The sequence below is a fragment of the Erythrolamprus reginae genome, chromosome 5, assembly GCF_031021105.1.
Source record: "Erythrolamprus reginae isolate rEryReg1 chromosome 5, rEryReg1.hap1, whole genome shotgun sequence".
NCBI lineage: Eukaryota > Metazoa > Chordata > Lepidosauria > Squamata > Dipsadidae > Erythrolamprus > Erythrolamprus reginae.
Genome location: NC_091954.1, coordinates 114,667,032 through 114,694,448, shown reverse-complemented (window position 1 = coordinate 114,694,448; position 27,417 = coordinate 114,667,032). Strand labels below are relative to the sequence as shown.

General features: G+C 43.6%; 1 protein-coding gene across 1 annotated transcript in view; it reads right to left on the bottom strand.

Annotated features, from left to right (window-relative positions):
* LOC139168634 (solute carrier family 12 member 9-like) overlaps positions 1-25,799 on the bottom strand; it is a 146,123-nt gene extending 120,324 nt beyond the window's left edge. Inside the window, 4 exon segments of the mRNA XM_070754257.1 lie at positions 706-785; positions 1,092-1,229; positions 2,483-2,617; positions 25,532-25,799. Of these exon segments, the coding sequence (XP_070610358.1) occupies positions 706-785; positions 1,092-1,229; positions 2,483-2,617; positions 25,532-25,715 (537 nt within the window). The 5' untranslated portion in view covers positions 25,716-25,799.
* Positions 25,800-27,417: the final 1,618 nt, after the last annotated feature.

Genomic DNA, 27,417 nt, shown 5'->3' with positions numbered 1-27,417 from the left:
TTTGCTTTTGCCTCTGTTCAAAGGTACAGTGGTACCTCTACCTAAGAATGCCTCTACTTAAGAACTTTTCGAGATAAGAACTGGGTGTTCAAGATTTTTTTGCCTCTTCTTAAGAAACATTTTCTACTTAAGAACCGAGCTCGGAAAAATTTCCCAGGGAATTTGAGAGCAGCACGAAGGCCCGAACAGTTTCCTGCCATTCCCCCTTTAATCCCGTCCATCTCGGGCTTTTCTGGGCTGCCAGAGGAACATTTCAGTGGCGCTTAAGGAGGCGATGGCATGGGAGGTGCATGCTCCTCCTTGCCACTTCAGAGTCCTCTTTTTTTTTTTAAGCCCTTAAAGTTTTGGATTTTTTAAAATTCCCCTCACCTCACCTTCTTCTTTCGGCAGGGACTGTCCTCCTCCTCCTCCTCTTCTTCCTCCTCCTCCTCCCACCCAAATTCTGAGCTTTTATTTCTTCCCTAATGGGTTTGCATGCATTATTTGCTTTTACATTGATTCCCATGGGAAAAATTGCTTCTACTTCCAAACTTTTCTACTTAAGAACCTGGTTACGAAACGAATGAAGTTCTTAAGTAGAGGTACCACTGTATCTTTTTTTAAAGTGCTATTAAAATATATTTGTTAATAATCACAGTGCACGACTACTAAAAAACTATTTTTCCTCTCCCAGAATTCATCAGCCAGCCTTTAAAACCTGCTCACGTGACCACGCCCATTCTCCTCCCGCACATGAGCACAATCTCCCCCTGGTACCCACGCATGCGCCCAGGCCTCACTGAAGCCTTGGACAGTGAAAAAAGAGGCAAACGGGCAAACCGGAAGTTCGGAAAAACTGACTTCCGGTTTGCCCGTTGGGTAGGTTTTTTGCACTCTGGGCTTTCAGGAAGCTTCTCTACGGCCTTCCCTGAGGCCGAAAATCAGCTATCCAGTACTGGCGTAGGTCAACACCTCGCGTGCCCTCAGATATGTCTCCGCGTGCCACCTGTGACACGCGTGCCGTAGGTTTGCCGTCAGGGCCTTACACCTTTTCACCCAATGTGTTCATCCGGAAACACCTGAAGGGGCTGCCTTAGCTGAGCCTGCCTCACCTGTTGGGCTGCCAAAGTCATCCACCACGGCCTCCACCAGGCCCAAGATGTAGAGGGCACTGCCACAAACATTGGCAAAGAAGAACATGAGGCCGATGCTGCCCCCGAATTCGGGGCCCAGTGCCCGGCTGATCATATCTGCGCCAAGCGGGTCAAGGACGAAAGAATGCTGCTGAAGGAAAGGAATGGAATAAAGGAAAAGGAAAGAAAGAAAGGAAAGAAAGAAAGGAAAGAAAGAATGAAAGGAAGAAAGAAAGAAAGAAAGAAATTGAGAAAGGAAAGGAGAGAGGAGAGAAAAGAAAGGAAGGAAGGATGGAAGGAAGGAAGGAAATACAAATGAAGGAAAAGAAAAGAGAAAGAAAGAAAGAAAGAAAGAAAGACAGACAGACCAAGAAGGGGAGAATTGGGGTCCCCCCATCTCTGCCAGATCAGAATTCCAACCTTTTTCTGGGTCCTGTTTTCAGCCACGCGCAGCCCTCCTGAGGTCCATTTTTGCCAGCAGAGGTACCATGGGCCCGACCTTTGCTGTTTCCAGGGAGATCCCGTGTGCCAGATCCAGGGGTGGGCCACCCCCGGAATGGTGGGGGAATGCCACTCCAGTAGGAAAAATGGAACTGCACGTGCAGCTCCATTCACAGGCGCAACAGTGAGATTCTGGTGATTTTCACCGATTTTTTAAAAGAACCCACAAAAATCACCCAAATCTCACCGTGTACCTGAGAGCCCCAGCCAGCAGCAACAGCGGATACGGCGGCAGCAGGCTCCAGCCTCCTGGCTTGCTCCCCTTGCTGCAGAAGAGCGCGAAGAAGCATTAACAAGCAAGTGGTGGTAAAGTTGGGGGGGGAACCGGGCGGCAGGAAAGCAGAGGGGAACAGGAAGGGGTGGCCAAAACAAGTGGCGGGAACACGGAAGGGAATGGGCAGGGGCGGGCAGAGGTCTCTCACCTGTGCAGGCGGGAGCTCCCGGAGAAGGGCTTCTGCTCCCCTCTCGCTCTGTGAGGTGCAGCAGCAGCCATTTTTCGCCAATTTTGGGGTATTTGTTGCTTCTGCGCATGCGCTGAAGCAAAAAAAAAAATTGCCGAAAATTGGCGAAATCTCACGTGCGCCTGTCCTCATGCAAGATTTGGTTTCCACGCATGTACAGAAGCCGAATCTCGCACCGGGGGCTCATCCAGGCTCCCGAGGCGTTCCAGTAGCGCCGGGGAAGGGCGGCCCATCACAGGCCAGATCTAAGCCCCCCGCAGGCCGGATGCGGAACCACAGGCCTTGAGTTTGACCCTCTTGCTCTAAATCAAATTCTTCTCAATGTCTGGAGGTGCTCAGAGTGGGAGAGGTTGATTTCAAAGAACGAACGGTGTGCAGAGTTTGGGACTTTGGATGTATAAAGGATACAGTAGGCCCCGCCGGCATCCAGCGCCCCGTTGGTAGAGATGGCGCATACCGACAAGACCGTCATTCCGATGATGAAATAGGCCACCAGAAACATCACCAGCGATTGGTACAATCCTGCTTGGCCCACCACGAAACCTGCGAAAGAAGGAGGAAGATTTTTTTTAAAAAAGAATAATAATAATAGCGCGTCATTTGTATCTCAACTTTGCTTCCTCCTTTCAGGAAGTCTCTGCAATTTCTCTTACTTGTCTTCGTCTTACGACCACAATTGGGCCCCCACAGGTTGCTAAGCAAGGAGGTTGTTAAGTGAGTTTTGTCCAGGGGTGAAGACTAAATCCCCCCCCCCTTACTGGTTCTATGGGCGTGGCTCAGTGGGCGTGGCTTGGTGGGGGTCATGGGACTAGAAGGGCGTGGCTAGGTAGTCATGACTGGAGGGATCAAAAGACAGAAGCTCACTTTAACAAATGTCCTGCTGGAGCAAGGGTTGGACTAGATGACCTCCAGGTCCAGCCCTGAATTATCCTCTGAAGCTGAGTCTAGCGCCACATTTATAGTCCTTTCTTCCTCTCTTTTTCCCCCCTTCCTCCCTTTCTTTTTCTTGTTTGTTTTCTTTCTTTCTTTCTTCTTCCTTCCTTTTTTCCTTTTTTCTTTTTCTTTCTTTCCTTTCTTTCTTCTTCCTTTCTTTTCTTCTTTTTTTCCTTCTCATTCTTTTTTCCTTTCTCCCTCCTTCCCTTTCTTTCTCTTTCCCTTCCTTCTTCCTTTCTTCTTTTTCTTTTTTTCTTTCTGTTTCTTCCTTCCTTCCTTCCTTTCTTTCCTCCTTCCCGCCCTCCCTTTTTCTTTCTTTCTTTCCTTTGATTCATTCATTCATTCTCCCCCCCCCCCCCATTTTTGGCCTACAAACCCCCTCTCGTCCCATTTTTGGCCTAGCAGGCTTTAGGGGGAAAAGAAAGTTTCAAAGATCAGCTGTGCTACATGTGATCATTGGAACTTTAAAAAAAAAACATTTTTAGTATTTTTACTACCGATTCTGTGAACTAGAAATTAGAGGAATTTTAATCACAATCCTTTTTTACGATTATTTTCTGTCTGAAAAGCCTCTGTTAGACTTCATCTTCCCCTATTTTTTGGTGTTTTTTGTGAAAGAAGGGACATCCTTTTTAAATTTCCCCTAATCTTTTCAGTACGTATTTATTTTTTATTCCTCTGATAAAATTTTAACTTCCTGCTGATGGGTTTTACAGCTGAAGGCGGCTATTTATTGGACTATTATCGTCTGATTTGCAAGACCTTCCAAAGCCGGCCGATACAAGGGGAGCCGGGATTTTTAATTATAAATTATCAAGAAATGAAAAAGAGACAGAATGACTGGCACAAAATTTATGTGGGGAATTTGACTTTGGAGACCTGCTCAGCTACAAGACCTTAGAGAAGGGAGCAACTGAAAAACAAGGTCAACTCTTTGCAAGTTTTCACAGGAATGGATATAAGCAGTACAGTGGTACCTCTACCTAAGAACACCTCTACTTATGAAATTTTCTAGGTAAGAACCAGGTGTTCAAAAAAAAATGTGTGCCTTCTCAAGAACCATTTTCCACTTACAAACCCGAGCCTCCGAAACTGTAACCGGAAAAGGCGTGGAGAAGCCTCTCTAGCAATCTCCTGGGAGAAAACAGGGCTGGAAAAGGCGTGGAGAAGCCTCCATGGGGCCTCTCTAGCAATCTCCTGGGAAGAAATAGGGCCGGAAAAGGCGGGGAGAAGCCTCTGTGGGACCTCTCTAGCAATCTCCTGGGAGGAAAGAGGGCCGGAAAAGGCGAGGAGAAGCCTCTGTGGGGCCTCTCTAGCAATCTCCTGGGAGGAAACAGGGCCGGAAAAGGTGGGGAGAAGCCTCTGTGGGGCCTCTATAGGAATCTCCTGGGAGGAAACAAGGGGAAAAAATTCTGCCTCTGCCTCCGTTTGCTGTGTATTTTTGTGCTTGTGTGCCTGACCCATAGAAATCGCAAAGCATTGAAGAAATGTACATTATGGCAGTATATTAATGCCAGAAAGTTTTCTTAAATGTAGTCACACCGACTCCTCCCAATGATTTAAATAGATCTACTCCAAACCTGACTAAGTCAGGGTTTAACTCAGCTGCTTTATCTTTATATTAAAACAGGGCACTGTTACATTTAGGATTATGCTTGTACAGATGCTTTTTTATTTATCCATTTTATTCCCGGCTTCAAACTGGACCTAGATTTTTTTCTTCGTACAATTACAAACAGCCGCTACTCAACATCCATTAAACGAGGACTACGTGTATTATAGCAGGAAAAGAAAGCAAAGAACAATGAGAAAGTCAGAGAAAGAGAACGAGAAACCGGAAAAAGAATAAAAACTGGGAAAATGGATGAAGGGAAAAGGGGGGGGGGAGGCGTTAGAAGAAAACACGACATTACAGGCTTTAGAATCCCTTAATCTTCACACCCAATAAAAGACTCAAATCCATAAATCTCCTCCGTCTGCAGCAAGGCTGCAATTAAATGGCATTATTATGTAATAACTGTCCAGTTCAAACCACTGTTTACAGGGAATGTTTACAAGGAATGAATGGACGGCTCACCGCTTCCTCCAATCTCCAGAAATGATGATATCCAAAAATTGTTTTTGTTTTAAAAAAGGGCCTCAATCTATGCTAAACACTCTAAAGTCTAAACATTTACACAGCTGGGGGGAAACCCTTCGATGTTGTGTGAAAGCGACAAGGGAGGTGGCAGTTCTCTCTGGCGTCAACAGGACGGGGCTCCACGAGAAGTCAGTCTGTCTGTCTCTTTGTCTCTATCTTCTCTCTAGCTCTGTCTCTCCGTATGTGTGTGTCTCTGTCTATCTCTCTCTCTCTGCTCTCTATCGCTCTACCTCTCTCTTCTCTCTGTTTCTCTCTCTCTCTCTCTCCCTCTTCTCTGTCGCTAGCTGTCTCTATCTGTTTCTCTTTTCTCTCACTAGCTCTCTGTCTCTCTCTCCTCTTTGTCTGTATCTTCTCTCTCTGTCGCTTTTCTCTGTCTCCTATCTCTCTCATTCTCTCTATCTCTCTCTTCTCTCTCTGTCTCTCTCTCTAGTTCTGTCTCTTTCTCTCTTCTCTCTCTGTCTCCTCTCTATCTCTCTGTCTCTCTCTCTGTCTGTCTGTCTCTCTTCCCTCTGTGTGTCTCCTCTCTCTCAAGCCCTGTCTCTCTGTCTCTCTCTCTCTTCTGTCTGTCTATATCTCCTCTCTCTGTTTCTCTCTATCTCTTCTCTAACTCTCTGTCTCTCTCTGTCTCCCTCTCTCCTCTCTCTCTGTACCTGTCTCTCTTCCCTCTGTCTATGTCTATCTTCTCTCCGTCTCTCTCTCTAGCTTTCTGTCTGTTTCTCCCTCTCTTCTCTCTCTGTATCTCTCTCTAGCTCTTTCTCTCTAGCTCTCTATCTCTCCATATGTGTGTGTGTGTGTCTCTCTATGTCTCTCTTCTCTCTGTTTCTCTAGCGCTCTCTCTCTCTCTCTCTCTAGCTGTCTCTATGTTTCTCTCTCTTCTCTCTCTCTCTAGCTCTCTGTAACTCTCTGTCTATGTCTCTCTGTCACTTCCCTGTCTCCTCTCTCTTTCTCTCTATCTCTTCTCTCTCTGTCTCTGTTTCTCTAGTTCTGTTTCTTTTCTCTCTGTCTCCTCTCTATCTCTCTGTCTCTCTATCTCTCTTTCTGTCTATCTCTCTTCCCTGTGTCTCCTCTCTCTCTCTAGCTCTGTCTCTCTGTATCTGTCTATGTCTCTCTCCTCTCTCTCTGTCTCTCTTTTTATACCTCTGTCTGTCTCTCTCTCTCTTGTATCTGTCTCCTCTCTCTCTCTTTCCCCCCTCTCTATCTATGTCTTTCTCTTTCTTCTTCTCTCTCTCTCTCTCTCTCTCTAGCTTTCTGTCTATGTCTCTCCCTCTCTTCTCTCTCTGTGTCTCTTCTTGTTCTCTCTGTCTATCTCTCTGTAGGTGTGTCTCTGTCTCTCTCTTTCCCTCTCTCTTTCACCCCCTCCTTCTCTTTACACTCTATTGTTAAATAACTACCCAGTAAATTGCGAAGTATCCCCCTTGCTGTTAAGGAGATTAGCTTTAACAAAAGTTAAGGAAAGTAGACAAAGGAGAGGCTTTGTTTGCAGCAGCCTCAGATTCTAAACAAGGTCAGGGAGGAAAAAAATGGGATTTAGATAAGCAGAAGGGAGGGGGCATCTGGTTTGTTTGCAAACAGGCAGCTTTGGTTGCAAAAATAAAGATGATAATACCGTAAACAGAGGGAGAGTTTAGAACAGCGGAATAACAGAATAACAGTGTTGGAAGGGCCCTTGGAGGTCTTCTAGTCCAGTGTTTCCCAACCTTGGGAACTTGAAGATATCTGGACTTCAACTCCCAGAATTCCCCAGCCAGCATTTGCTGGCTGGGGAATTCTGGGAGTTGAAGTCCAGATATCTTCAATTTGCCAAGGTTGGGAAACACTGTTCCAGTTCAACCCCCTGCTGAAATCATTGTCCAATTTCTCCTTAAAAACTTTCAGTTCTGGAGCATTCACAAGTTTTGGAGACAAGTAGTTCCACAGATTAATTAATTAATTAATTAGTTAATTAATTAATTAGTTAATTAATAATAATAATAATAATAATTTATTAGATTTGTATGCCTCACTGCCATTAATTTTCTCCTTAATTTCAGGTGGCTAATTGATTAATTTCTATCAACTGTTTCTAGTCCTGCCTTTTATTATTATTATTATTATTATTATTATTATTATTATTATTATTATTATTAATTAGATTTGTATGCGGCCCCTCTCCGGAGACTCGGAGCGGCTTACAACAACAAAACAATACAAATCCAATAGTTAAAACAGTTTTAAAAACCCTTAATATAAAAGCAATCATACATCTCATACAAACCATACATAAAACGAAACGGTCCAGGGGAATCAATTTCCCCATGCCTGACGACAAAGGTGGGTTTTAAGGAGTTTGCGAAAGGCAAGGAGGGTGGGGGCAATTCTAATCTCCAGGGGGAGTTGATTCCAGAGGGCTGGGGCCGCCACAGAGAAGGCTCTTCTCCTGGGTCCCGCCAGACGACATTGTTTCATCGACGGGACCCGGAGAAGGCCGACTCTGTGGGACCTAACCTAACCTAATTCTAGTCCTTTGGAAAATAAGTTGACCCCCTCTTCTTTCTGGCAGGCCCTCAAAAACTGGAATACTGCTACCATGTCACCCCTAATCCTTTTCTTCATTAGACTATGCATACCCTATGCCAGCAACATAACTTTGTATATTTTAGCCTCCTTTGAATTGACAGAAATCCTGGTTCTAATTCTGGCTGTAAATCCATATCAAAGACTATTAATAAAAATAGAGAAACAGAAGGCTTGCAATTTCAGTGCGCCTAATACACTGAAGGCAGCCATTTTTGGCCTCCAGAAGGCCCGCTCCCCACGTCCCATTTCTGCAAAAAATGGGCCCATTTTTCGCAAAAACGGGGTGGGTAGTGGGTTTGGAAAGCCTGGGGGCTGGGGGAAGGCACAAATATGCCTTTCCCAAATATGCCCATGTTACACCAACACTCCGCAGTCTGCATTGGTTGCCGATCAGTTTCCGGTCACAATTCAAAGTGCTGGTTATGACCTTTAAAGCCCTTCATGGCACCGGACCGCCTTCTGCCGCACGAATCCCAGCAGCCGATTAGGTCCCACAGAGTTGGCCTTCTCCGGGTCCCGTCAACTAAACAATGCCGCTTAGCGGGACCCAGGGGAAGAGCCTTCTCTGTGGCGGCCCCGGCCCTCTGGAACCAACGCCCCCCAGAGATTAGAATTGCCCCCACCCTCCTTGCCTTTCGTAAGCTACTTAAAACCCACCTCTGCTGCCAGGCTTGGGGAAATTGTGACCCTCTTCCCCCTAGGCCTTTACAATTGTATGCATGGTATGTCTGTATGTATGTTTGGTTTTTTATATTAATGGGTTTTTAATCATTTTTATTATTGGATTATTATTGTACGTTGTTTTATGATTGCTGTGAGCCGCCCCGAGTCTTCGGAGAGGGGTGGCATATAAATCCAATAAATAAATAAATAAAAAACGGCCTGTATTTTGCCTATTTTCTTGCTAAAACGAGGATATTTTGCCTTTGCACTCTGCAGGCCTCCCAAATCCTCTGCCCACCCTATTTTTGCAAAAAAACGGGCCCATTTTTTTTTTGCAAAAACAGGCCGCGGGGGCAAAGCTTCGGGAGGCCAAAAATGGCTGCATTCGGTGTATAAGACGCTCCAACATTTGCACCCTCTTTTAAGGGGTGAAAAGGTGCATCATGTACTCTGAAAAATGCAGTAGTTATTTTATTTTTAGTTTTTTAAGGGTTTTTTTTTAAAGTCCAGATTGTGGGTTGTTTCGGATGGAGGCCATTCACAAGCAGCACAGGAGCAATCAGTGCACGATGTTTGTATAAATTAGATGTTTTTAGCTTAAATGTCCATTTCTTTTCTCTTCCTTCCTGTGTCTCCCATTTCTCCTATTCACAACTTCGGAATCTCTTTTTTCAGCCTCTGTATGTGCAGGAAAGGGAGCAGTCCAAGACCCTCCTAGTTCCGTCAGCACCAAAAAACTTAGAATTTTTTTAGGGGAGTGAAGGCAGATGACCGTCCCGAGGCAAAAGAAATGTAATTTTGCTGCAGGAACTGATCTGCTTCGATTAATGCTGAATTTAGCAGTGTTTTAGGGCGTTGGGACAGGCAAAAGGGAAGCAAGCCAACTTTAGAAAGTTAGCACCCGCCCCTCTCCTGGAAGAGTGAAGGGAATGGGCAGGGGGGGAAACACTGCCATAAGGAATGTACTGTATGTGCAAAGTTTCATTAAAAATGAAAGTGGTTGAGTGGGGACACCTGGTCCACTTGACAAAGAATGATCCCATGCTGTATTATAGAAACACAGAAACCTAGAAGATTGACGGCAGAAAAAGACCTCCTGGTCCATCTAGTCTGCCCTTATACTATTTCCTGTATTTTATCTTAGGATGGATCTATGTTTATCCCAGGCATGTTTAAATTCAGTTGCTGTGGATTTACCAACCACGTCTGTTGGAAGTTTGTTCCAGGCCTCTACTACTCTTTCAGTAAAATAATATTTTCTCACGTTGCTTCTGATCTTTCCCCCAACTCACTTCAGATTGTGGCCCCTTGTTCTTGTGTTCACTTTCCTATTAAAAACACTTCCCTCCTGGACCTTATTTAACCCTTTAACATACATTTAAATGTTTCGATCATGTCCCCCCTTTCCCTTCTGTCCTCCAGACTAGACAGATTGAGTTCATGAAGTCTTTCCTGGTAAGTTTGATGCTTAAGACCTTCCACCATTCTTGTAGCCCGTCTTTGGCCATATTCTTGGCACAATAAGTGTTTACATTCAGAACACGTATCCTGAACCAGTTTTATCGAATTAATGCGTTTTTCTGGGTTTCTCTAACACTTGGAAGTATAAATTAACCAAAGAGGAACAGTTTTCACAACACGTTAGAAGCAAAGTTGACACTTAACAGGCCAGCCAAAAAAATACGATACTATTATTCTACGAATCTGTCGAAACTTTCTGTCCTTCAATAAAATGTGTTAATTGGAAAAGGTACCAGCAGACTCCCTTTTCTGTGTTTTCTGTTTTATTTTACTAAAGGGGACCTAGTCTAGCTTTCCTCCTACAAGGCTTCACAGAGTGACACCATATTTCCAGCGAAACATCTTTATTCACAAGTCTCGGCCCATAATTTATCGTGTGAAGAGAATTTTGAAGTTTCCCAAATTCTTCCTCTCGGGATTAGTGATTTTTTTTTGAAAACACAAAACAGCAAGAGTGCCAGCAGGTGCATCCAGTCTTTGCAGCCGAAGGTAGAATGCCCTCTTTTCACTTGAGCCGGGTCAACGTAATGTGTGAATACAGCCGATGGGAGAAACATAGAAACAAAGAAGATTGATGGCAGAAAAAGACCTCGTGGTCCATCTAGTCTGCCCTTATACTATTTCCTGAAGTGAGTTGATCATCTCTTATTCCCCTACCCTATCCTACCTTCTCCTACTCTACCTTCTCCTATTATTATTATTATTATTATTATTATTATTATTATTATTATTATTATTTTCAGGAGGCAATTGGACTTGCTTTGTGATTTTCCTTTGAAGACATTTCCCGTCTCATCAGCTCTGATAGGATGATCCTTCCGTTCTTCACCATCCAGTCAAGAGTTGAAGAATCTCCTCCGATGAGAAGGGAAACGTCTTCAAAAGGAAAAAAAACAAGTCATGTCATGGCCCTGAGCACTGAAAGAGACTATTTCAAAATCGAAGTAGTTTGTTATACCAGCAGCACCTTAGTTGAACAAAAATAATCTGGACAAAATTAGGGAAATTGGTGAATTCCTCAGCCAGCCAAAACAGGGGATTCTGGGAATTGAAGTCCAGTCCTCTTCCACACGAATCCCAGCGACTGATAAGGTCCCACAGAGTTAGCCTTCTCCGGGTCCCGTCGACTAAACAATGTCATTTGGTGGGCCCCAGGGGAAGAGCCTTCTCTGTGGTGGCCCCGGCCCTCTGGAATCAACTCCCCCCGGAGATTAGAATTGCCCCCACCCACCCTGTATTTCGTAAACTACTCAAGACTCACTTATACTGCCAGGCATGGGGGAGTTGAGACACCTTTCCCCCAGGCTCTTTTATACTTTGTTTTATGTTTGGTATGAATGTGCTGTTTGGTTTTTTTAAATAATGATAGGGTTTTATATGTTTTTTAATATTAGATTTGTTCTACTATAATATTGTTTTTATTATTGTTGTGAGCCGACCCGAGTCTTCGGAGAGGGGCGGCTTACAAATCTAATAAATTATTATTATTATTATTATTATTATTATTATTATTATTATTATCATCATTAAAGACCCAGAGCCGAGTGGACAGAGTCTATGGACCTAAAACCAATCGATCCAATTTTAAATTGGAAGATTTTATTATTGAGACCGAGGGCCAGGGTGAAGAATGGCAGGAAGAGGGAGGTGATCGGGTCAGTCAAATTGGTTTTAGGACTGGCAATTTCTGAATATCCTTGTCTTTCAAGCTGTTGACCTTTTACCAGCAAAATTATGTAACGTTTCTTTTTGTTCCAGGCTCAAAGAAAAATTCGAATTGGCCACATCCTGGTTTTAGTTTTAATCTTTTGGCAGCTCAGCTCTGCCAGCTCAGTTGTTTATGAGTTACAAATTTTTTCCCCACTTTTCTATTTCATCTTAAAGGAACACAGTTAAGGTCCGGGGTCACGTCTTATTTTAGCTTCACGACAACCCTGTGAGGTTAGCCCAGGGTGAGACACAACATTGCGCCCACAGTCACCCAAACTGGTTCTCTGAGTGCCGCTGGATTTGACAATGGGAACGGTGTTTTGATTTCCCAATGGGGAATATAGGTCAGGGATCACTGGGTGGTCTCCCATCCTAACTGGTCTCCAGGACCGCCTTCTGCCGCACGAATCCCAACGACTAGTTAGGTCCCACAGAGTGGGCCTTCTCCGGGTCCCGTCAACTAAACAATGTCATTTGGCGGGACCCAGGGGAAGAGCCTTCTCTGTGGTGGCCCCGGCCCTCTGGAACCAACTCCCCCCAGAGATTAGAATTGCCCCCACCCTCCTTGCCTTTCGTAAGCTCCTTAAAACCCACCTCTGCTGTCAGGCATGGGGGAAATGAGATATTCTTTCCCCCTAGGCCTTTACAATTTTATGCATGGTATGTTTGTATGTATGATTGGTTTTATAATGAGGGTTTTTAGCTGTTTTAGTATTGGATTGTCGCATGTTGTTTTTACCACTGTTGTTAGCCGCCCCGAGTCTACGGAGAGGGGCGGCATACAAATCCAATAAATAAATAAATTAAATAAATAAAATCCACCAACTAACAAGCCTATTTCTTAATTTGCAAAGCCAAAGAAGTTTTAGCCAGCTGGCACTCATGCAAAAAAGATTCAGTGAGGACTTTCCATCCACACTCCCACAGACTGCCTGTATCAGGAGACAGGGCCTGCTCCAGTCTCAGGGGGAATAATCAGAAAAAAAAAAGTCCACTTTTTCACCAGAGAAACAAGGAAACTTGGATTGATTTCATGGTAAACGAAACGGTGGTGATTCCCAGAAAGCGAAGGGAAAATCCAAATTGACTCACTCTCGTTTCTTTTTGCTAGCTGCAGGCTTTTCTTTTTGCAAAATAAATAGGTAGGTAGGTAGGTAGATAAGTAAGTATTAAGTTAATAAATAAGTAAGTAAGTAAGTAAATAAATAAATGCATGCATGCATGCATACATACATACATACACACACACATACATATATAAATACATACATGAATGAATGGATATATAAATAAATAAATATACATTATATACTGTACATACATAGAATGGAATGGAATGGAATAGAATAGAATAGAATCTCTCACTTAGCAACATAAGCTCTGCGTCGTATGTTGAGGACTCCCTGTGAGAGGCTGTTCACCATTGGCAGCTATCCTTAAAAGTTTAGAAAGGGGACATAAACGTCCCACCACTTTCTTTCTTTTTTTTAAAGGCATTTTTATTAGATTATTTACACTTAAAAACAACCAAAAGAGCAAACAATACCCTAACATACAAACAACTACACTATGTAACTTCTAGAGTTATCTCAGAGCAATATTGACAGTAAGTTTATGCTTATATAGTTCCTATAATTTACATACTTCCTACATGATCTTTTCCAATAACATATATCATTTTTGCCCAGTAAATGTATTTATTTATTTTATTTTATTTATTCATTAGATTTCTATGCTGCCCTTTCCTCACTCATATGCTCACATAAAGTATACAAAATCATATGTATATTAATAAATCAAATATTTACAGCTTTATTTTGTTTTTTCTTTCCAAGGCAATCGTAGAACACATTCCAATTTTCCCTTCCTTCCTTCCTTCCTTCCTTCCTTCCTTCCTTCCTTCCTTATTTATTTATTTATTATTTATTTATTTATTTATTTTTATTTAGATTTCTAGGCTGCCCTTCTCCAGAGATTCAGGTGGCTTACAACCCAGGGGAAGAGCCTTCTCTGTGGCGGCCCCGGCCCTCTGGAACCAACTCCCCCCAGAGATTAGAATTGTCCCCCACCCTCCTTGCCTTTCGCAAGCTACTTAAAACCCACCTCTGCCGCCAGGCATGGGGGAATTAAGATTCCTTCTCCCCCTAGGCCTTTACAATTGTATGTATGGTATGTTTGTATGTATGTTTGGTTTTTTATATTAAGGGGTTTTTTAATTTGCCTTTTAGTATTGGATTATTACTGTATATTGTTTATGATTGGTGTTAGCCGCCCCGAGTTTTCGGAGAGGGGCGGCATATAAATCCAATAAAACTAAACTAAACTAAACTAAATATATACATACAGCACAGTAGAAATCGAAGTTAAAACTAAACCAATTTAAAAACTAAAATCCATTAAACACACTTGAAATCCAGTTTAAACAAGCCTTAAAACCATTCAGTCACATTCATGAAACGTATTCGTTTATTTCAAATTATAAGCCGCCCACCTCCTGATGGATTCAGGGTGCCGTACAGCAATACGATATTGCTAATTATTGCTCGGAATAATAATAATATTCCGAGTCCTCCTTTTCGTTTAATTTCCATTGTCGTTTCTACCACTTTCACTTCTGCCTTTGGGTCGGATGTCAGGAAGTGTGAATCAAGGGAGTGAGATGAAAAACAATAAATAAAATAGCAGAAGCAGAGATTTCGGCTGAAGTCATCTGAGAAACTTCCTCATGAAACGTGGGGCAAAAGAGACCTCTGGTTTGAGAAACATTTCAGTCAACAGGCCCCTGTTTTTCTGGCTTGGGGGCCCAGCACAAGTTGGGCGGAAAGAAGTGATGGTTTAGTGGCAGCGCCCACAAGTTGGGGACCTCTGGTTTTAAGTGACATTCAGACAATACCCCAAAAGGAATTTACTTGGTCAGTTCAGGGGTCGCCATAGATTTCTATACTTCTGCTCCGGCTTGACACAGTGTTTTCCAAACCTGACCCTTTAAGGTGTGTGGACTTCCACTCCCAGAAATCCCCTGGTGCTTTTAAGATGGTGGACTTCAACTCCCAGAAATCCCTAGCCAAATCTGGGCCTTTTAAGGTGTGTGGACTTCAACTCCCAGAATTCCCCAGTCCAATCTGGGCCCTTTAAGGTGTGTGGACTTCAACTCCCAGAATTCCCCAGTCCAATCTGGGCCCTTTAAGGTGTGTGGACTTCCACTCCCAGAATTCCCCTGGCGCTTTTAAGATGGTGGATTTCAACTCCCAGAAAACCCTAGCCAAATCTGGGCCCTTTAATGTGTGTGGACTTCACCTCCCACAATTCCCCTGCCGGCTTTAAGATGGGTGGACTTCAACTCCCAGCACTCCCCAGCCAAATCTGGGCCTTTTAAAGTGTGTGGATTTTGGGGCGGCATACAAATCCAATAAATAAATAAATAAATAAATAAATAAAATAAACTCCCAGCACTCCCCAAACAAATCTGGGCCCTTTAAGATGGGCAGACTTCAACTCCCAGAATTCCCCAGCCCAATTTTGGTCCTTTAAGGCAGTGTTTCCCAACCTTGGCAACTTGAAGATATCTGGACTTCAACTCCCAGGATTCTGGGAGTTGAAGTCCAAATATCTTCAAGTTGGCAAGATTGGGAAACACTGCTTTAAGGTGTATGGACCTCAACTCCCAGAATTCTCCAGCCCAATCTTGGTCCTTTAAGGTGTATGGACTTCAACTCCCAGAATTCTCCAGCCCAATCTTGGTCCTTTAAGGTGTATGGACTTCAACTCCCAGAATTCTCCAGCCCAATCTTGGTCCTTTAAGGTGTATGGACTTCAACTCCCAGACTTCTCCAGCCCAATCTTGGTCCTTTAAGGTGTATGGACTTCAACTCCCAGAATTCTCCAGCCCAATCTTGGTCCTTTAAGGTGTATGGACTTCAACTCCCAGAATTCTCCAGCCAAACCTGGGCCCTTTAAGAGGAGCGGACTTCAACTTCCAGAATTCCCCAGCCAGCTATGCTGGCTGAGGAATGCTGGGAGTTGAAGTCCACACAACTTAAAGGGGCCATGTTTTTTTTAAACTGATCTAGATGATCTTAGGGGTGCCCTCCAAGTCCATGGCCAGGTTGATACAACTCTACAGACTGCACTTGTGTAAACACAGCCAGGTCTCTCTCCTTTTTCTAATTAATAGCTGTCGAAATGGGGTGAAATGGCACCGTCCATATTACCGGTATACTTTTTGCTAACTAACAGATATGGTTCAGACTCCATAATCCCTCATCCACGGCTCCCCGATCTGCCCTGCTCCAGAAGTGGAGTGGCTTCGAATCCTCCTCGCAGCCAGATGATTTCATCAGTTTAGCATGAAATTTCTCAACCGCCCTGCCCAGGTCTGCATTTTTCAAGCAAGGATTCAATTGTTAGCAAGAATCTGAGAAAAAATCTAGAGTTGAACTGAGGAGACAAACTTGCCAATGTCATCTCTCCCTCCAGGGAGTCAAAAAAACGAACAGACTGACAGCTGTCACTCTCTTTGCTTCTTCTATGGATATGCACAGAAAACGTTCACATAACAGATTTAAGGTGGGGCCTGAATTAACCCATTTACAGTGGGCATTAAACCACAAATTAAACCAAAAGCCTTCTTGCAAAATGCCAAGTCACCAGAACAAAAGCTGAACCCAAACAGTTTCATGGTGTCATGTGAAGGCAGTGATTAGGTTTTGCAGCCAACCTGATTATCTGTGGATTTTATGCATTTTATTTATCTCCTGACTTTATTGTTTTTATAAATAACTCAAGAAAGCAAACAGATTAATTTCTCCTTCCTCTTCCTCTTTTCCCCACAAAAACAACCTTGTGAGTTGGTGGGGCTGAGAGAGGCAGAGATTGACCCAAAGTCACCCAGCTGGGTTTCATGCCCATGGTGAGATTAGAACTCATGATTTCCTGGCGACGGGCACAAAATCACCCCGTCTACTTTCATGCCTAAGGCAGGACTAGAACTCTCTGTCTCCTGGAGATTGGCCCAACGTCACCCAGCCAGCTTTCATATCTAAAACGGTACTTGAACTCAGAGTCTCCTAGTGATTGGCCCAATGTAATCCATGCCTAAGGTGGGACTAGAATTCACAACCTCCTGGTGATTGGTCCAATGTCACCCAACCAACTTTCATACCTAAGGCGGGACTAGAACTCCCAGTCTCCTGGTGATTGGCCCAATGTCACCCAACCAACTTTCATACCTAAGGCGGGACTAGAACTCCCAGTCTCCTGGTGATTGGCCCAATGTCATCCAACCAACTTTCATACCAAAGGCGGGACTAGAACTCCCAGTCTCCTGTGATTGGCCCAACATCATCCAACCAACTTTCATACCAAAGGCGGGACTAGAACTCCCAGTCTCCTGGTGATTGGTCCAATGTCACCCAACCAACTTTCATACCTAAAGTGGGACTAAAACTTCCAGGCTCCTGGCGATTGGCCCAAAGTCACCCATATGCGCATGTGCAAGAAGCAAAATCTCGCGAGGGGACGTGCGTGAGATTTCGGTAATTTTTTTTGCATGTGCGGAAGCAAAAAAATAGCCAAAATCTCATACGTGTGCAAATCAACTCACAAGATTTTGCCTCCTGAGCATGCGCAGAAGCGAACACACACTGGGAGGCGCGCACACAAGCGCACCAGTAGCAGCAGTAACAGGAATCCGACCCTGGGTTTATGTATTGACGCATGTATGGAAACTGTGGAGAAAAAATAACTTTCTTCAAATGAAACAGAAAGTGTAACAGAATGATGAACACAATGACTAATTCATTTACATTAACATCAACTTTGTTCCTAATTTATGGTTTTCCCTCTGTTGGACATCACGGCCAGCAGCAATACCTTGCCAAACTTAATAAGGAAAAAAGAAGAAAAACAACCACTATGCAATCCCAGGAGTTACAGATTAACCTGGAACCACAAAGCAACAGCCCGAAGGAGGCTCAAACAAACCCAGTTTTGTAGAGAGATCCCTGTAAATATATTAATTAAAGAATCAAACAACTAGAATGATTTATGAACCGCTTAGGTTCATAAATCAGATTTGAAATAAATAAATCTTGCAGGTAATAATAATAATAACAACATCAACAATAACAACAACAGAATTGGAAGGGACCTTGGAGGTCTTCTAGTCCAACCCCGTTCTTAGGCAGGAAACCCTACATAACTTCAGACAGATGGTTCTCCAACATGTTTCTTTAAAAGTTCCAGTGTTGGGGCGTTCACAACTTCTGGAGGTAACGTGTTCCACTGTTTAACTGTTTCCTTCCAGGAGATTCATAGAGAGGCCCCACGGAGGCTTCTCCCTGCCTTTTCCGGCCCTGTTTCCTCCCAGGAGATTCCTAGAGAGGTCCCACAGAGGCTTCTCCCCACCTTTTCCAGCCTGTTTCCTCCCAGGAGATTCCTAGAGAGGCACCACAGAGGCTTCTCCCCGCCTTTTCCGGCCCTGTTTCCTCCCAGGAGATTCCTAGAGAGGCCCCACAGAGGCTTCTCCCTGCCTTTTCCGGCCCTGTTTCCTCCCAGGAGATTCCTAGAGAGACCCCATAGAGGCTTCTCCCCACCCTTTCCAGCCTGTTTCCTCCCAGGAGATTCCTAGAGAAGCCCCACTGAGGCTTCTCCCCGCCTTTTCCAGCCCTGTTTCCTCCCAGGAGATTCCTAGAGAGGCACCACAGAGGCTTCTTCCTGCCTTTTCCGGCCCTGTTTCCTCCCAGGAGATTCCTAGAGAGACCCCATAGAGGCTTCTCCCCACCTTTTCCAGCCTGTTTCCTCCCAGGAGATTCCTAGAGAGGCACCACAGAGGCTTCTCCCCGCCTTTTCCGCCCCTGTTTCCTCCCAGGAGATTCCTAGAGAGGCCCCACAGAGGCTTCTCCCTGCCTTTTCCGGCCCTGTTTCCTCCCAGGAGATTCCTAGAGAGACCCCATAGAGGCTTCTCCCCACCCTTTCCAGCCTGTTTCCTCCCAGGAGATTCCTAGAGAAGCCCCACTGAGGCTTCTCCCCGCCTTTTCCAGCCCTGTTTCCTCCCAGGAGATTCCTAGAGAGGCACCACAGAGGCTTCTCCCCGCCTTTTCTGGTTACAGTTTTGGAGGCTCGGGTTTGTAAGTGGAAAATGGTTCTTGAGAAGAGGCAAAAAAATATTGAACACCCGGTTCTTATCTAGAAAAGTTCGTAAGTAGAGGCATTTTTAGGTAGAGGTACCACTGTAATACATTTTGATTTCTGACACAAAACTCAGAAACTTGCTCCAACACCCCCACCTCCATCCCAATGTAAACTGAACGGTTACAGGGGCCAAATTCTGAACGTAGCATCAAGTTGAATTAACTTCCAGCAAATCCTTTGCAGAGGTCGTGCGAGGCTGACGCTGCATTCAGAAAAGCAGAACTGAGAGCCTGAGAGGAACCGTGAAAAGAAGGAACAGAAAGGGCAACCCAGAGCTCATCCAAACCAGATACGGCCAAAAGACTTTGACAGAAAGTGAAAGAGAGAAAAAAAGGCGAAATTCCTATAATCCTTATCCTATCATGCCATGCCCTGTGCAAACAATGGGCATTGATCAGCAAAGACTGAAAAGAAAAAGAAGAAATTGATAACATTGGCTGAGCAAATCACATCAGGGAGCTCAAGCAAGTGAGCCAAGCCACAAGCCGACCTTCTAATCAACACCAAGGAAAAGAAACATCATTCCAAAGAATGAAATCTGGAGTTTTCTTCTTCTTCCACTTCCTACACGCTTTCCTTCCTTCCTTCCTTCTTTCTTTCTTTCTTTCTTCTTCTTCTTTATTTCTTTCCTTTTCCTTCATTTCTATTACTTTCCCTCCCTCCCTCCCTCCTTCCTTCATTCCTTCTTTCTTTTTTCTTCTTTATTTATTTCCTTTCTTTCCTTTTCCTTCATCTCTATTACTTTCCCTCCCTCCCTCCCTCCCTGCCTCCCTGCCTCCTACCTTCCTTCCTTCCTCCTTTTCTCTTTTCTCTCCTTCCCTTTCTCAATTTCTATTTACTTTGAATGTTGGTTAATTCAGCAGCCAGATTAAACACATTGTGAGAATGAAACCATGTGGCTAATTTGAAGATAGATAGGTTTTTTTAAAAAAAAAATCTTATAGTATTTTTTAGAAATTAGATTTCTGCACATTGTATTGTATTGTATTTATTATGTTGTATGCCACCCTGAATCGGTTGAGAAGGGCGGCATAGAAGTCAGACAGACAGACAGACAGACAGACAGACAGACAGACAGACAGACAGACACAGACAGACAGACAGGCAGACATGATAGATAGATAGATAGATAGATAGATAGATAGATAGATAATAGATAGGTAGGTAGGTAGGTAGAGAGAGAGAGAGAGATGATAGATAGATAGATAGATAGATAGATAGATAGATGATAGATAGATAGATAGATAGATAGATAGATAGATAGGGAGGTAGGGAGGGAGGGAGGGAGAGAGAGATGATAGATAGATAATAGGTAGGTAGGTAGGTAGGTAGGTAGAGAGAGAGAGAGAGATGATAGATAGATAGATAGATAGATAGATAGATAGATAGATAGATAGATAGATAGATAGATAATAGATAGGTAGGTAGGTAGGTAGAGAGAGAGAGAGAGAGATGATAGATAGATAGATAGATAGATAGATAGATAGATAGATAGATAGATAGATAGATAATAGATAGGGAGGTAGGTAGGGAGAGAGAGAGAGAGAGAGATGATAGACAGATAGATAGATAGATAGATAGATAGATAGATAGATAGATAGATAGATAATAGATAGGTAGGTAGGTAGGTAGGGAGAGAGAGAGAGAGAGATGATAGATAGATAGGTAGGTAGGTAGGTAGGTAGATAGATAGATAGATAGATAGATAGATAGATAGATAGATAGATAGATAGATAGATAACAAAGGTATTTGCATTTGGAGTAATATCAGGCTGACAAAGGCCCTCTAATATTCGCAGAAGGTATAGATCGGAAAGGATCTTGGAGATCATCTAGTCCAACCCCTGGCTGGCTTAAAACTATGTAGTTATTCAGTCCAGCCATTTCAAGAATGAAGCAATTAAATTAGTAACCCCAGTTAATTATAAGTCAGTGCAAGACAAGGCACCTGAAGGTAAAAGATTACTCAATCCTCAATATGCCTGACTTATATCCTGGAAATATCTCAGAGCCATCCTATCCACTGTGCTCCCAAATAAACATCCTGCCTTTGGAAATTTAGGTTTTCAGGGATCGGGTTTTTTTTAACTTTCTTCCTGACCTGGTTTGTTTTGCCAAAGGCAGGGAAAATGCTTAGAAAATAAAGTTTTGCTGTAGGCAGATGAGATATAAATGTAATAAGTAACTAATTTTTTATATTAATGATTTTCCTTAAGCCTCTCAGCTGAAATTGGAGGATTGGATGACAATCTTAGCAAGGTTAGCCGCTTGGCCAAAAGGCCTGGCATCCTTTATTTATTAGCCAGGATTTGGGTGTAGCCTTAATCCTAGACTTCAAGGCCTTTGGGATGTTTTCCCCCAACTCTGGCAGCTTGAAGACCTGTGGGACTTCAACTCCCAGAATTCCCTCTACTGGCTTACCCAGTGATGGGCTGCCAAAAATTTTACTGCCGCACTGCGGGCGTGGCTTATTTTGTGGGTGTGGCCTCTGGATACAAAATTTTCTTTATTTTTTCTCCAACACACAGTGAAAACAACATAAGCAGTAAAAATAACCCCACAGAATCAGCAGCTAAAATAATAATAAATGATATTTCTTTGGTACGTTAAACATTCAGAGGAAAAAAATGCTAGTAATGCTCTAATATATACTTTGTATCCTCTTCTTTGCTAAATTAATTGAAATTAACTACACATGAGACATATTTCATCGACAGATAGCAATATTATAAAATCTATTTTATCTATAATAAAACAAAAACATCTTAACTCAATGTAATGCTTTCATCCTTATCCATTGCTGCCACCAATCCTTATTTTGTCATCTGGGTCTTTAGTAAATTAAGATTATATCATCATGTCTTCAGAGAGGGGCGGCATACAAATCTAATAAATTATTCTTATTATTAATTATGTATTCCTTCAAAAGTAATTAAGAAAATTACTTCTCAATTATTTTTAGTTTCCAACCATTCATAAAACTTTGCCCAGATCTTATAGTAATCACACTCTTCTTTATCTTTAAGTTTTAAAGTAAGCCTATTCATCTCAGCACAATCTAAAATTGTACGTAATATTTCTCTTTCACCTGGAATTTTATTCAAGCTTCCAATTTTCTGCACATGCTATTCTAGCTGCTGTGTTGGTGTGGCTTGATGGTCATGTGACCAGGTGGGAGTGGCTTGACAATTATGTGATGGGGTGGCTTAAAGGTCATGTGACTGGGTGGGAGTGGCTTACTGACCAAGATAAGTTTTCAAATAGGCGCTTGGACTCTTTTTTTTTCAGTTGATTAAGTCACATTATTTGAATAGCCGCAAAAAGGACAAATGATAGACAGCATTATTGGTTGAGGAGCACAGTCACATTTCAAGGTTTTGTACTGAACCCACAAGGTTCAGTATGATAACAGATTAGGCAAGTAGCTCAAGTTTCTTTCATTGCTATAAAAGTTCAGTTCTAGATAATGATAAAAGCGTTTATGGGTAAAAACATACTATTTAATTATTTCCTATTTTAAACGTAATTAATACTAAGGTACTAGAGAAGGAAGGACAATAAAAAAACCTATTAAGTATTCAATAAATAGTGCATAAACTTACTACCCCCACTGTGTTCCCCCCACCACCCTGTGAGGGCAACAGCCCATTTGCTGGACTTACTTTTATATTCTTTGAAACAGGGGTCTCCAACCTTGGTAACTTTAAGCCTGGAGGACTTCAACTCCCAGAATTCCCTAGCCAGCAAAGCTGGCTGGGGAATTCTGGGAGTTGAAGTCCTCCAGGCTTAAAGTTACCAAGGTTAGAGCCCCCTGCTTTAAAAGCACCCTGATCAACAAACCAGGATTACAGGGCTACCAATGATGGCCAAAGTCAGAAAGTTCATTTTGGTTTATCTCTGAAAACCATCCAGCAAAGGCCAAAGGGTTGAATATCTGAATCAGCCACTCTTGTCTTCCCATCCCAGAACTTCCTCTTTCTTTCCAAAGAAACTGGGCTGAATTCCCACAACCACCGTGCATTCCCACACAACCCACCTAACTTTCCTTCCAGGAAAATCCGGCTGCATTCACGCCACACAATGATTCCCCCAGGTTATGCAAGTTGTATTCACATGACTGCTTAACTTTCCTTCCAGGATAACCAAGGCTACATTCATGCAAAATGTTTAACTTTCCTTCCCAGATAACCAGGGCGAATTCCCACAGCACACTTACCGTAACTTTTTAAGGATAACCAGGCCACACCAAAGCGTAACTTTCCTTCCAGGATAATCAGGCCGCATTCACACAACTGGGTTATTTTTCCAGCATAACCAAGCTAGTATTCACTTGAAAAGCTTTGCTGATTTATTGAAAAGACACGCGGAGTGATTTTATTCAGCATAGCCAAACTGCATTCACACAAATCGTTGAATTTTCCTTCCAAGGTAACCGGGCGGCATTCACACAACACGCTTAATTTTCCTGGATAAACCAGGCTGCATTCACAGACATCTTTAACTTTATTTCTAGGCTGAATTCACAGGAAAACACTTACCGGTAACTTTCCTACCAGGATAACCTTGGCACATCTCATAGGCAACCTCACACTACTCACAAGAGCCTACAAAACTTTTGCCAGATCCATCCTAGAATACAGCTCATCTGTCTGGAACCGATATCACATCTCAGACATCAACACCCTCAAAAATGTCCAAAGATATTTCACCAGAAGAGCCCTTCACTCCTCCACTCGAAACAGAATATCCTACGAAAATAGACTAACAATCCTGGGCCTAGAAAGCCTAGAACTGCGGCGCCTAAAACACGACTTGAGTATTGCCCACAAGATCATATGCTGCAACGTCCTACCGGTCAATGACTACTTCAGCTTCAACCGCAACAACACAAGAGCACGCAACAGATTCAAACTTAATACGAACTGCTCCAAACTTGACTGTAAAAAATATGATTTCAACAATCGAGTTATCGAAGCGTGGAACTCATTGCCGGACTCAATTGTGTCAACCCCTAACCCCCAACACTTCTCCCTTAGACTCTCCACGATTGACCTCTCCAGGTTCCTAAGAGGCCAGTAAGGGGCGTACATAAGTGCACTGGTGTGCCTTTCGGCCCCTGTCCAATTGTCTTTCCTTTCTTTCACCTATCATATATATTCTCTTCCTTTCATATATCCTCTCCTCTAAGTTCACTTTCACCCTCATATATATTACCACATGTCTTTTTTTCTTCCTATGTATTTGTGTATTGGACAAATGAATAAATAAATAAATAAAATAAACATTCACACAATTGGATTATTTTTCCAGCATAACCAAGTTGTAGTCACGTGAAACACTGAACTTTCCTTTCAGGATCACCTTGGCACATCCTCACAACACTATAAACTCTCTTTCTTTCTTTCTTTCTTTCTTTCTTTCTTTCTTTCTATCTCTCTCTTTCACACACACACACACACACACACACACACACACACAAACACATGCACACACCAGGATAACCAGGCCATCCCAAAGCTTAAGTTTCCCTCCAGGATAACCTTGGTGCATTCACACAGCACACTTAACTTTCCTTTCAGGCTAAACCAGGCTGCATTCACAGACGTATTTGACTTTATTTCTAGTCTGAATTCACTGGAAACACTTAACTTTCCTACCAGGAGAACCTTGGCGCATTCCCAAAACATGCTTAACTCTCTCTCTCTCATACACACACACCAGGATAACCTGGCCACACCAAAGTTTCTCTCCAAGATAACCAAGCCACATTCACACAACACGCATGAGTTATTTTATTCAGCACAACCAATGCACAATTCCCACAAATCGCTTGAACTTTCCTTCCAAGTTAACCAGGCGGCATTCACACAAAACACTTAAGGTTTCCTTTCAGGATAAACCAGGCTGCATTTGCAGAGGTATTTAACTTTATTTCTAGGCTGAATTCACAGGAAACACTTAACTTGGAGATAAACTTTGGTCTGGCCTGGTTATCCTGGTGTGTGTATGTGTGTGTGAGCCTTGGCGCATTCCCACAACACACTTAACTCTCTCTCTCTCTTTCTTTCCCTCTCTCTCTGTCATACACAGACACACCAGGATAACCAGGCCAAACCAAAGCTTATCTCCAAGATAACCAGGCTGCATTCACACAACCAAAGTGCAATTCCCACAAATCACTGAACTTTCTTTTCAGAATCACCAGGGTGTGTTGACAGACATGTTTAACTTTTATTTCTAGGCTGAATTCACAGGAAACACTTAACTTTCCTACCAGGAGAACCTTGGCACGTTCCCACCACACATTTAATGGCACATTCCCACAACACACTTAACAGTCTCTCTCTCTCTCTCTCTCTCACACACACACACACACACACACACACACACACACACACACACCAGGATAACCAGGCCAGACCAAAGTTTATCTCCAAGATAACCAGGGCAGCGTGAATGGTTTTATTCAACATAACCAAAGTGCAATTCCCACAAATCGCTTCCACTTTCCCTCCAGGTTAACCGGGCGGCGTTCACACGAAACACTGAAAACTTTCCCTCCAAACTGAACCCAACACGCATTCACACGACCTGTTCACCCAGCCACCCACCCGCGGGGCTCCTGCTTAAGCCCAAGCATCGGTGACAAAAAAAAAAGGCCCCCGAGGCTCAGAAGGGCCCGCTGCGCGCCGGGCTGCCTTCCCCGGCCGAGGCGGGCGGGGGTCCCCCAGACTCGGGCTCACCCAGGCGGAGGAAGAGCACCACGCTGAACATGGAGAGCAGGGTGGGCACCACGACGCCCAGGAAGGTGGAGAGCTTGCGGGACGTCGGGGCCGCCTGGTCGGGCTCCAGCGAGGAGCTGCTGCACAGCCGGTAAGCCAGCAAGGGGCTCCGCTCCGACAGGGCGCCGCTGCCACGGGCCGGCATGGCTGCCCCGCTTCTCCGCGCGCCCCGACCAGACGGAGCGGCCTCTCGGGGCTTCCCAGCGCCCGGCCCGCCCGCTTCGCTCCCTCGGAAGGCGCCGCCCTCGGCCGGCCCAGGTCCCCGCCTCCTGTCCCGGCTTCAACCCCGAGCGCCTGGCGAGCTCCGTTCAGACGGCTCCGGTGGGAAGGGGAGTTTTCTTTCTTTCTTTCTTTCTTTCTTTCTTTCTTTCTTTCTTTCTTTCTTTCTTTCTTTCTTTCTTTCTCTCTCTCTCTCTCTCTCTCTCACTCCCTCTTTCTCTCTCTCCCTCTTTATTTCTTTTTCTTTCTTTCTTCCTCCCTCCCTCTTTCTTCCTCCCTTTCTCCCCCTTCCTCTTTCTTTCTTTCTTTCTCTCTCCCCCTCTTTCTTTCTTTATCTCTCTCTCTCCCTCTTTCTTTCTTTTTCTTTCTTTCTTTATCTCTCTCCCTCTTTATTTCTTTTTCTTTCTTTCTTTCTCTCTCTCTCTCCCTCTTTATTTCTTTATCTCTCTCTCTCATTCCATCTTTCTTTCTCTCACTCTCTCTTCCTCTTTCTTTCTTTCTTTCTTCCTTCCTCTCTCCCTCCCTCCTCCCTTCCTTCCTTCCTTCTTTTCTTCATTCCTCCCTCTCTCTCCCTCCTTCCTTCCTTCCCTTCTTCCTTCTTTCTTTCCTTCGTTCCTCCCTCCCTTCCTGTCTCCCTCCCTCCTTCCTTCCTTTCTTCCTTCTTTCCTTCCTCCGTCCCTCCCGCCTTCCTTCCTTCCTTCCTTCCTTCCTTCCTTTCTTTCTCTCATTCATTCATTCATTCATTTTGTCAAGTACTATTTTTGGCATACAAAGGTATAAGAATGTTTATATGCAGGATACTAGCAACAATAACAATAGAGTTGGAATGGACATTGGCATTGTTACCCTACCCTGGCTCTAGGGAAGCCTTTGGAGGCTGGGGAGGGCGAAACAGGAGCCTCCTGGGCCCACCAGAAGTTGGGAAACAGGCAGTTTCCTGCCTCCAGGGGGGCTCGGGGGGGAAGCTGTTTTCACCCTCCCCAGGCATTGAATTATGGGTGTGGGTACTCTCGCATGCACAATACCGCACTCATGCACTTTTGGCACCGGAGAAAAATAAGGTTTGCTATCACTGAGCTAGAGTATGCTAGCTGTTGGGATAAATGCTATGATTAGATTTAAAAAAAGAGGGGGGGAAATGAAGACAGAGAGTTAATAAATGTTAGAAAATTTGGAGAGCAAATGTCAGAGGATTGGTCATTAAAATAAAAAAAAGGGAAGGAAAGAAAAAGAGATACCCAAAGAAGATACCCAGTTATGATTTAATGCAAATATAATTTGCGTAATAGAAAATAAGCACTATTAGAGTTGTATCATAGGCAGGTCGCAAATTGTCCAACTTTTTTGTTAATGCCTTTTGTGTTTTGCTGTTTATGTCTTGTGTATTATAAATAAAGTTTATTTTTAATTTAAAAAAAGGAAAAGAAAATATAGCTCAAGGGCAAAGATTGATCCAGTGCCTGGGCGCTCTAAAATTAGGAGTCCCCAAACTTGGCAACTTTTAAGACCTGTGGACTTCAATTCCCAGAATTCTCCAGCCGGAAAGGGAAATCCAACCCATCTTGGAAGTTACGCAGGTTGAGAAATTTTGGATTAGGAGTTGGGCTAGATGACCTATTGAGGTCATT